Source organism: Athene noctua, chromosome Z, assembly GCF_965140245.1.
Source record: "Athene noctua chromosome Z, bAthNoc1.hap1.1, whole genome shotgun sequence".
Taxonomy (NCBI): domain Eukaryota; kingdom Metazoa; phylum Chordata; class Aves; order Strigiformes; family Strigidae; genus Athene; species Athene noctua.
Window position 1 is genome coordinate 73,970,261 of NC_134077.1, and position 11,532 is coordinate 73,981,792.

General features: G+C 41.5%; 1 protein-coding gene across 2 annotated transcripts; it reads left to right on the forward strand.

Annotated features, from left to right (window-relative positions):
- Positions 1–307: 307 nt before the first annotated feature.
- MARVELD2 (MARVEL domain containing 2) lies at positions 308–11,532 on the forward strand. Of its 2 annotated transcripts, XR_012635565.1 has the most exons (7): positions 308–1,547; positions 3,108–3,140; positions 4,242–4,378; positions 5,191–5,362; positions 5,775–5,825; positions 6,754–7,736; positions 10,781–11,532. XR_012635565.1 is itself a non-coding variant. In XM_074932397.1 (6 exons), exons 1-6 carry the CDS (start codon positions 417–419, stop codon positions 6,868–6,870), a joined length of 1,641 nt encoding a protein of 546 aa, XP_074788498.1. In that variant the 5' UTR covers positions 308–416; the 3' UTR covers positions 6,871–11,532. The 2 variants fall into 2 exon arrangements, 1 of the variants encoding a protein (XP_074788498.1); XM_074932397.1 differs by having other exon boundaries at positions 6,754–11,532.

Consider the following 11,532-nt stretch of genomic DNA (forward strand, 5'->3'; position numbering starts at 1 on the left):
AGCTCTCCCCGCGGCGCGCAGCTCTCCCCGCGGCGCGCAGCTCTCCCCGCGGCGCGCAGCAGGCCGGCCGGTGCCGCCTCGGGAAGGCCCGCCGCTGGCCGCCACGGCCGCCCGCCCGGAAGCTCCCGCCGGAGCGGGAGGCGGAGGCGCCTGGGCCGCCGCAGGTGAGGCCGCCCGGGCGGGGCGGGGCGGGGCGGCGCGGCGCGGCGCAGGTGGGGGTGCCGGCGCGCAGGACGCGGAGCGGCGCGGCGGGTGCGCCCGGGCCGGGTCTCGCCAGGCGCTCTGCGGCGGGATCGTCCGTTTTCCTCCACCCGGCGCGGCGCCGGCCGCACTTTGGCGTCCGCAGCAGTTTCCTTCTGTCGGGGGCACGAGAGGCGGCCGAGCGGGGCCGGGCGGCGCCGGTCCGGGCGCCAGCCATGTCGAGGAGCGCCAGCTCGGGGGGCGGGCGGTCCAGCAGGTCCCCGCTGTCCCGCGGGGCCGGCCCCGGCCCCGGCTGCCAGCTCCCGCGGGACGCGGAGCTGGGGGCCGCCGCCGCCCCCTTGCCGCCGCCCCCGCTGCCGCTGCAGCCCCCCTGCGGCCCTGACGCCAGCCCCGGGGAGGGCAGTCCCGGCCCGAGCGGGCCGGCCGAGCTCAAGCCGGTCCGGCGGTTCATCCCGGACTCGTGGAAGAACTTTTTCAGAGGGAAGCGCAACAACGGCTCCAGCTGGGACAGCGCGGCCTCCGACATCAGGTACGTCTCGGACGGGGTCGAGTGCTCGCCGCCGCCCTCCCCGGGCCCTGTGCAGCCGGAGCCCCGGTCGGTGCCCGGCTCCTACAAGGATCCTTACGGAGGATCGGGCGGGAGCTACCACTCGCGGAAGGAGGCCGAGGCCATGCTGCCCGCGGACCCCTTCGGCTCGCTGGAGAGGCGCGCTGCCAGCGGCCGGGCGTACAGCGAGCGGGTGGAGGCCTACAACCAGCGCTACGCCTACATGAAGTCCTGGGCCGGCCTGCTCAGAATCCTCTGCGTGGCGGAGCTGCTGCTGGGCGCCGCCGTCTTCGCCTGTGTTACGGCCTACGTGCACAAGGACAACGAGTGGTACAACGTGTTCGGGTACTCGCAGCCCTACGGCTACGGGCCCGGCGGCGCCTATGGAGGCTACTCCTACAGCGGACCCAAAACGCCCTTCATCCTGGTGGTGGCGGGAATGGCGTGGATAGTCACGATCGTGCTGCTGGTGCTGGGCATGTCGATGTACTACCGGACTATCCTTCTCGATTCCAACTGGTGGCCTTTGACCGAGTTCGGCATTAACGTCGCCTTGTTCTTTCTGTACATGTCGGCTGCCATAGTGTACGTAAACGACACCAACCGAGGTGGGCTCTGCTATTACCAGTTGTTTAAGACGCCGATAAATGCATCTTTTTGCCGTGTAGAGGGAGGTCAGACAGCAGCGATCATCTTCTTGTTTGTCACCGTAATCATCTATCTAATCAGTGCTGTGGTTTCTCTAAAGCTATGGAGGCATGAAGGAGCCAGGAGGCACAGGGAACTAATGGAACAGGAGGTGAGTCCCGAGTTACTATTCTGTGTCTACTGGGTATGCTGTGATGGGGAGCACTTGGAAGATCTTTTCATGCCGTAGACACAGTCCTGACAGGTGTCTTATCAGCAGCAGGTCTTGGAGGGTGAACTTCCACCAGTCTTAACAGTTTTTGATATCACCAAGTGAAAGGCATTTTTAACATGCCTGATATAAATTTTTGGATTTTTTTTTTAATTCACTTTGGTAAGGATCTGGTTCTGTTCTGTTTTTAATGCTCAGCTCTTCCTGTATCAGCTGATGAACTACTTCCTGGTGTGATTTTCCAAACAAAGGAAGAAGTGAACAATATGTTTGTTCATCCGTTCGGTAGAGTTAACCTTAAGGCCACCTAGCATTTATTTGAAGGCTAGACTTTCAGCACATTAAGTGCTAGTGTGAATGACTGTAAGAACATGAAATACTGATTTTTACTTTGCAAGCAAAACTCCAAGCTACTACTTTATTTTTATTTTTCAGCTTTCTTTACAATAGTTACCAGAAAATAATAGTAATAACACAGAGTTGACTAGATTTTTGTGTCTCAGATTTCAGTCAATATCTGTATCACATCAGGTATTTTGCATTGCTGATGGCCTTGACCTTATTAGAAGTGTTCAATACTCCGCTGGTTAATGATAAACTGTAATTGCTCTTAGCTTGAGAGCTCAGTCATTTGTGTAAAACCTCCTTCATGCGAAAAGACCACCAAAAAATCTTAAAAAAATTAATAAAACTTAATATAGCGTAAAAATGAACGTATGTGAAGCCTACGTAAACCTAATTTAAGGAGCAGTCAGCATTTAAGTGATTTTTAGTAGGAGAGTGACTTCAGACTGCAGTCACAGAGCAGAGGAAATGCAACTTTGATTTGCAGCATTCTCATTTAACACTGGTTTCCATTCCACCATCTGATACAAAACTGAGACTCCCCATTTGAAAAGTATGTTGCAGCTCTTTGACAAAAGTTTTTTAATCTAACTTTTAATATATCCAGCAAGAATGAAATGATTGCTGGAATTATACGGAAAGTGTCTGATTGCTCTTCCCTATTAGTAACCACGTCCATTTATTCCAGTCACATAACATTTCTAAAGGGAATACTTGTATAATACAGTTTAGGCTCTGGAGAGTGCTGTGCAAAACAGCTGCTGTTGAGCTACTGGTTAGTGAACTGTTGTCTTTTCAAGGCAATGAATTAGCCTGCAGAGTGTCAGTGAGTTAATACGGACTGGAATGTGAAATAATGAAGGAGACTGGGAGGTGAATGGAGTATTTCCTGCAAGCTGTTCGTTACAGCTATGCTCTGGGAGATCGTGTTGTTGTTCTGCATTTTGGGTAGTTGTTTTCGTTCCACCATTCTTAAACAGTCTTTACATCAATTAATCTGTAAATATTCCTTATGCTAAATTTCTTTAAACCTAATTATAATGTAATTCTCTGTGCAGCGTGATTTTGAAAATTTTTAGATTAAGAGTGTGTCCCTTAGCATACTATTTTTGCTGAAAACAACAAAACTTACAGTTCTTTCCATTTTTTTGACAGATGAAAACACAGTCCTCTTTTCCAGAAAAGAAGGTAGGAAACAGGAGTTTATTTTTCTGTTTACTGGTATTGAAAAATGGTGGTTAATTTTCTTGTGACTGTTTTGATTGACTTATCTCTTTATTTTCTTACTTGGCTTGGAAGAGATCAGGTTTAATTCTTTATTGTAGTCCAAACAACATTCTCCTAGCTAGAAGATTCAGAAGAAGCTTGCTAAAAAGTTAACTATTAGTTAGGCTAGGTTATAAAATCTACTGTAAATAGCAAATCTGATGACTGCCTCTGTGCGTTCTTACCCTCTTTTATGAAGTGACAAGTTCTGTAGCATTTGTCACAGAGTTTGGCAGATGTGGCTAGATGCACTGTAGGTTTTGGAGACTTTCCTGCAGGCTGGCTGCTTAATTTGGAGGAAAGCCAGTGGAAGCAAGTGGTATGTGCTCTGTGAGTTGAGCTTGTTCCTGTGTCTCTGAGACTTCTCCCTCCTCCATCCCTCCAAAGACCACCTTGCTGGTTTTGAAGTATCAGCGGTGTTAGTGCTTCTGCTGCACAAAGGTACAGTTGCGTAAAGACTGTATAGAATCTTAACAGCAGATGTTGATGATTCCTAAAGAATTTATGGTCTTTTTATTTCACTCTTAAATGTCTCCTGTTAGATACTGCGAATTTCCCCAGTTGCTTCAGTACTGCATCAGGATCTTTTTTTATGTGTCCTAACAAGACTCCACATGCTTTTATTTCCGGATCAGGAAATAAATTGTGCAAGTGGAAAAGGAAACTCTGGAGAACTGACTGATTCCTGTTCATTCACAAATTAGATGGATATCTGAGGAAACTTCCTTAAATTGTTTTTTTAAGACATACAAGACAAATCTTTCCAAGCCCCAAGAAGTATTTAGCTGTCAGTGGTACTGCTGTTAGGACAAACTGAAGACAGATACTGTGTGAGAAGCATTACTGTAACTCTTTACTAATTTCCTAATTGCAATAAGGATTGTAAGAAATAGCTATGATTTGCTTCTACTGCTGCTCAATACTTGTATCACCGTCTTCAAATGAGTTGGGTATTTTGTGGTTTATGTATATTGCGTTTGAAGTAAAACCATTAAGAACTATTTTTTTTTTCTTTTAAAACAGTATGAAAGTGATGACAGACCAAGAGAAGAGGTCACTTACAGGCAGCTTAAATCAGTGGAAAGAAAACCGGAACTACTTAATGGTCATATACCTGCAGGCCACATTCCTAAGCCTATTGTGATGCCAGACTACTTAGCGTAAGTGACTTGATTTTGATGAACAAACCTAATGGAGAATATTTGAATGATGTTTTTCACTCAGCATTTCTCATACGCACACTCAACGGTTTCTCTGCCATGCATGTGCTATGGGAACTCACAGTTCTTATCAAGTTAATGTTACAGATAGAGAGGATGGGGGCTGGTATCAATGGCATAGAACCAGTTATATAAGTAAAGGATCTTAAATCTAAAAAACCCCATCCAAACCTCGTCATGAAGCAAAATGTTATAATCTGTCAGGTGCAAAAACTGCCAAAGGAATAGGAGACCACCACACAGACAGTTTAGAAAAAAATAAAATACTTGGGAAATTACTTGTCTTTTTAGCCCCTGAAATTTTACTGGTTTTGTACTTTCTAAGTGCTAAATATGTAACGTGCTTCCTTTCAAAGGGTAGGCCTTTCCACGGTGAAGTATGAGATCATACTTTTTTATACTACTTGCTGTAGATTAGGGTACAAACGAACACAAGAAGTTTCATCTGGATATTAGGAAAATCTATTTCACTGTGAGGGTTAACACAGGTTGCCCAGAGAGCTTAAGGAGTTTCCACCCTTGGAGATACTCAAAAACCATCTGGACGCAATCCTGGGCAAGACCAGATGACCTCCAGACATCCCTTCCAACCTCAACCATGGTCATTCTGTGATTTCAGTGCTTCGTATATATGCAAATTTCATCAGGTTACGAGATTAGCAAACAGTACAGAAATATACTATCAAGATGAAGGGTCCATGTGTTTGTTGAATTCCTATCTCTAAGACTAGTCCTTGAAAATTTTTTTTAAGGAAATACCCAGCAATTCAAACAAATGAAATGCGAGACCGGTACAAAGCAGTATTCAATGACCAGTTTGCTGAGTATAAAGAACTGTCTGTGGAAGTTCATGCTGTATTAAAAAAGTTTGATGAGCTGGACGCATTGCTGAGACAGCTGCCTCACCATCCTGAAAACATATATGTAAGTACCTGTGAAGTGGGCTTGTGGAAAACAAGCGTGGTATTAGACAGTTTCTGACTGTCTTCAGCTAGGGCACAGTGTCTTGTAGTGCTGGAGGTGACTTGGTGGGAGAGAAAGTTACCCTGAATATGTTACTCCTTGTTTGGTCATCAGCCTAGGTACCAAGTTGCAATTAAGTTGTATAGATGATTTTTTTCGGGTTTTGTGGGCTTTTTTCATGCTAGTAGCTTTCGAGTGAGTTACAATTAGTGTACTTTCGTTGTTTTTCAACTACAAGATTTACAACTAAAATGTTACAACTAGAATGGATTGATTAAATAAAAATTCTACTTCTGATTAGTATTTTGTACAATTTACATGAACAAATGGAGCACACTGAAGGCGTTTAAAAATGTGTGGTCTCTCTCATTAGGAACAGGAAAGGATATCGAAAGTTCTGCAAGAATACAAGAAGAAGAAAAATGTGAGTGTTTTCAGCTTTACATTGCTAGTGAATCTAATGAATAGCAGGGTGTAAATAGCCAGCATGTCTGACACTAGATACAGTGCACTGGCTCAGGGTATCTGTAGCTCCTACAGGTCTTTGTATTTTGTCTTATAAAACTTCAGCAAAGTTAGGACACAACCCACTCCACTCATGCCAGCAACCTTTTTTGGGAATAATGATTCCATTAGCCGGGGGGGGGGGGGGGGGCAAGCTGACCCAACAGTTAAACGTTTTCATCTTCTGAGAGTATGTCTCATGTTTTAGCATTCTGTATTTAGAAGACTGGTTATTTGAGGGGATCCAGTTCATTTATATACACTGACTGACAGAGCCAATAGATAAGTTAAAAACAGAAAACAGTCTTACCCTTGAATAGAAGTTCAGTATTTTCTTTGTGGTATGCAACTTGGACAGACACTCAAAAAGTAACTTTCAGTGTAATACAAGAGGTTTCGCTTTGTATTTTTAAATGTGGGCAGTAAATGAGTACCTGTGTTCCATTGAAAACGTAATACGTTACAAGTGCCTTTTTTCTCCATGGAAGTCAAATTTTGTGTCCATTTTTGTTAAACTTCATTGCATTTTTTGGAGGAAGGGTTTTATTAGACATACCGCAAGACACGTATAAAATCTAAATTATGTAGTGGGATGTCATTTATATTTGCAGATTTCTGTTTACTAAGTAACTACAGCATATAAGAGCAGAACCTCCTTTTCCAGCCTTTCATGAAGGAAGGGGAAGCAGGGAATAAGACCAAGAAAACAGAGTGCCAGGGAAAGAGAGTATGATTTTGGAGAATATTTATATATTGTCCTTAATCAAGAACATAACTGATAATAGACTATTCTTTGAAGAGTCTGAAAGTGTAATATATTAATGTAAAGGTTTTTGTATTTTTGGCAGGATCCTGCATTTCTGGAGAAGAAGGAGCGTTGCGAATACCTAAAGAATAAGCTTTCTCACATAAAACAAAGAATTCAGGACTATGATAAAGTTATGAATTGGAATGTACAAACTTAGCTGTGCCTTCACTTTGTGGATACTATTTTCTATTTTTTAAATCAATATGCATATTTTAAACTATTTATTTACTCTCGGAACAGTACACCTATGGGGATTGCTTAATCGCTTTGTTGCTTACTTAGGTGTTGTACATTAGTAGTAGGTTTTGTTGATTTTAAATCAGTGTAATGAAGTTATCAGGTTTATAAAACGTATACTAACATTCTGCTTTTATTAGACAGTATACAGCCTGGCCTCTTAAATATGAATACTTTATTTGAAAATGCTGTATTTGTGAACTTGCAAAGCCCACCAGAGAAAGGAGTTCTAAATACCATGTCAAAAGTTTGCACAGAAATGCTGTTAACCATTTCAGATTTTATTTATAGGTTACATCTTAATGATACCAGAAAGAGTTGAGCTGTTCTTTCTGGCTGGGTTTTGGCAGAATGTTTAATCATATTGAATGATTTTGGCAAGTTGAAAATTAGTTTAATAAGACTTTGTGTTTTATTTCCAAATGCTCTGCTGTATGTCAGAAATTATTTGGAATTTCACCCAACAAGAGATGCAAAATAACTTTCTATTTAAACAGCCATAGTTGGGGGAGGATGGTGGTGTTGCTGTTTGGTTTTGTTTGGGGTTTTTTGTTTATTCCCCTCTTTAGAGGTGATGCAACAAATTTATACACGGTGTTAAAGAAATAGAGATACAGGATGAAACTCATTTTAGTGTTCCATTAGTGCTGCTATAGGCCAATAAGCTCTGCATACCTTTTCTGGGTCATTTTATTAGGAATCCATGGATTTAATTTTATTCTTCATCAGCAAGTAACAGGACTTTTTGTCTAGGCAGCAGCTGTTTGTGAACTTGGCATTCAGAGAGTAAGTACTGCAAAATTAATTCTCATTCAAAGTATAAATTATTAGTATCCTTTATAAGGCTAGGCAAACTGTTTTAATAGGCAGACTTTCCAGAGCATATCTGCATAATTTCAATATATATTTTTATATTTTATCTTGGGGATAGGTTTGTATATGCAGATGTTTTCATAAGCCAGTATATTTTCTCTTTGTATACTTTTCCACATCTTTATTTACTTTTTTTACTTTCTAAAATTGTTAGAAGCATTGATAGTTTCTTTGTACAGTTTTCTACAACTGCAATTTGTCCGTTCTGAAATATATTTTAATTTGAAAGAAAACCCACCAGTGTAGCCATGTTATTCTATTGCTTATAAAGGCAGTTTGTTAGAAGAAGGTTGCTCTGATTAAGGTTATTTCAAATTTTTGTTAGCAATCATCTTTTTCTTTAAAAGAAAGTTTTCAACTTTTGCCTTAATTTAAAGGCAAGATATCAGGAAAGCTGTTTCCAGTTTAGAACAGTGATGGTAGCACCACCTCTGTTCTTCAGTACTGGAAATGCATTAATATACCTCACTCTGGCAGTTCTATCCCTTCTGATTTTTGAGCCCTTATCTTTCACACAGCAATCCTGATGGCTTCATATTTATAAAGTTGACATTCCAATTTTAACAGCCACTTAATGCCAGGTGTGTTAGTGGATTAAGTAAATAAGACACCATAAGAACACTTGGAGAATTTGAGAACTTGGCACATCTTCATTTGAAAGCCTGCAGTCTCATCTATCTGGAAGGTGTCTCAATATTTTCGTCAGTCTGAAATCAGATAGCCACTGATATCCCTTGTTGTCCCTCTCTTATCAGGTGTATCTCTCTAGTTCAGGTTTCTGTTCTTTTCAAAGAGGAAATCTTTCTACTTTATAAAGGAACTGGGCCAAGTTTTATACCTATTGTGCTGTATACTTGTTAAACTTGTAAGAGAGGTCCTTGTCCAGGTGCCTTCAATGACCTCCCACTGTACACCCAGGTTTTTCATTTTTTCTTAGTGGGAGTTCTGATTAATGCAAATTAAGGATCAGCTGATGTCTATAAAGTGGTAAAAAGAAGCTGAGTCGTGTTTTCTTTGGAAGAGTGACTATCTGCATCCTTAGTAGGTCTTCCTCCTGTAGGGCACTGAGACACAGTTCCAGTCTGCCTTTGACAGTGGTCTGTTTTGGTCTCTGAGAAGCTGTCTCCTGGTCCCTCAGACAGTGTCTGCATAGCCTCCACAGAACCATTGCACTTTTCCTTTTCTGCAGTTCCCAACAAATGGGTTGGGAAGAGGCGATACTGTGCCTGTGGCTGGAAGGAGGAAATAAAACATGCGGAGACAGCTGTATGTGGATTACTCCACATTTCCCAGCAAGGTGCCACAGATGTGTCCAGTGGATTTTCCAAAAGCTGCTAAGAGAGGATATGTAGGAATATTCCTGTCTGCCAGCCCTTTTGGGTTTCAAATAGGGTTAGTGCAGTCATGGCACTGGGGTGTGCTGAGCACGGCGCCCCAGGAGAAGGCATTTACCTTCACAGTTTAGGAAGTCCCGCAGGGCAACATGTTGCAGCCATTACAGGATGTTACTTGCTTGGTCCTGGATCTGTTAGGACCTCACTGTAACAGGCACTTTTGGTGCATACAGCTGATGAGCTGGTTTTGCTCTAACCTGTCAATGGAGGACTGAAAACGGTCTTGTCAACAGTGTGCTGAACATGCCAAAGAAAAGTATTAGTCTAAGAAACTTTTTTATCTCTCAGAAATTGAGATTAATGAAATAACAGTTAATGGCTGGGAGTTGAAGCCAACAAAATAAGATAGAAATTAGGAGGAAATTGAGTGAGAAATGGTTACAATCAGAATTATTAGGGAAAGTGGTCTCTTGATATCCTTAAAGAATAGAAGGTATACTTCAGATAAAACTAAAGTTACTAGATGATTATCTCCTTGGTCTCTCTAGTCTTAGTCTCTCTAATCTAAATTTTGTGAATCTACATTGCTGCATGTGTGTGTAAACAGTCTGCTATGCAGTCTTAACTTGTGTGACTGGGTCTTTGCAGAAGGTAGTTAACATTTATTTGAGTATTACCAAGTAATACTGCCCTCCATGAGTGGGCATACAGTGTCCTCTTTCAATTACAGACAGTTCTCAGACACGGGGTGTACCCACCTGGCTCCATAGATCTACAAAGGGAAATAAATGTCAAAGAGACTTACAGTTTCGGGGAATGTCATAGTTTTTAAACTGGACTTGAATAAATCAATAAAAGGGTGCTCTTTTTTTTGTTTGTCTTGATAAACAGCTGGATATCCTTGATCAAGATAACTGTAGCAACATCTGCGTCTTTTCTAATCTGTACATTTTTACAGGGCAGATAAAGCAGCACCTAACAATTGTCACCAAAAGATTGTATCGCATAGTAGGGTGGACTGGCTTTCATGACAGCATATCAACTAAAAATACTTCTGGCAATGAAAAATCTAATTGATTTGAAATTGTAGAAGCTATCCAGTGATTAGTTTTATTAATCTCAAAATTGTGGTGGGATTTGAAGCATATGGACAATCATAATATACAGAATTATTGTATATCCTGCGTTCCTGTCCAGCGTTTAAGTTCTTGACCTTGACAATAAAAAATATCCCTGTTCTGAAAGAAGTCCCATTTGTCTCTTCTATTAAAATTGTCAGCTTGCACCCATTTTTCCATTTTCACATTTTGTAAATTGGACTTCTTCCTACTTGAGAAAGGATGGCATGTGATCTAGTGGGAGTAGATCAAACTACAACTTTGTTTTGGTTCCTAGAAGCAAATCTTGATTTCTTAAACTAAAGAATTCCACTTTTTCCACCTTCAGTAGTTTTCATTGCTTTCCTTCAAAATATCTTAGATTTTTCCCAGCTTTGGTTTCATTGAAAGCTAATTCATTTCTCCTCTGTTTCCCCTTTATTGAAGCATACAGAGGCAGTAAGTTTTTCCCCACTGCTACTTAAGGAAATGTTAATACTCTTTAAATATTTTCTTCCTCGTTTAGTGTCTTACTTGGATGCAGAGTGACACCCCTTAAAAACGGATGCTTGGCAACTTTCCTGTAATTCAAGAGGTCGAACCCAGCCTTGGCATACTTCCACTGTATCCAGTAAAGTTATGATTGCTTTGCAGAGAAACTGGCTAAAACTATTTCTAGATTGATTGAGGTAATCCTCACTGTGATGCTTATGAAATGGAAACTCCTCATGACATGAGATGGATCAGTGCTGCTCAGAATTATTTTAGGTAGAAGCAAAACATAATCACGTAACATCAAAATACCTATAACTAATTTGTTATCTCTTTTTGTATTTTGATGTTACCTGAAAAGATCTCAAATTCTTTCTGCACATGAAGAGTATACTTTTGCGTAACTGCATTTTATGCCTTCTTGTGGTAACTGCATTGTGTTACGGGAAAGCAAACATTTGCAAGCTTTTAAAACTAATTTGAGACATTCATACAGTTCTAGAATATGCACTGTAGTCCTGTTCAAGTATAGATAAAGACCTTGTGGAATTCCCAGAACATGAAAAGTGGCTGTGATGTATTCTTTCATCCTGAAAGACTGCTTATTCCCTATTATTCCTAAAATATGTACACTCTCTGGATGTCACTGGGTTTCTTCCTCTTTGCCTGTAATTGAATAGGTACCGTAATTTTCCTTTTCTACCACTGTGTGTCGTAGTCTGTTCTGGAGATACAAAAAAATTATGTATCAGCATGTATAAATTACACGCAAATAAATTTTTCCTT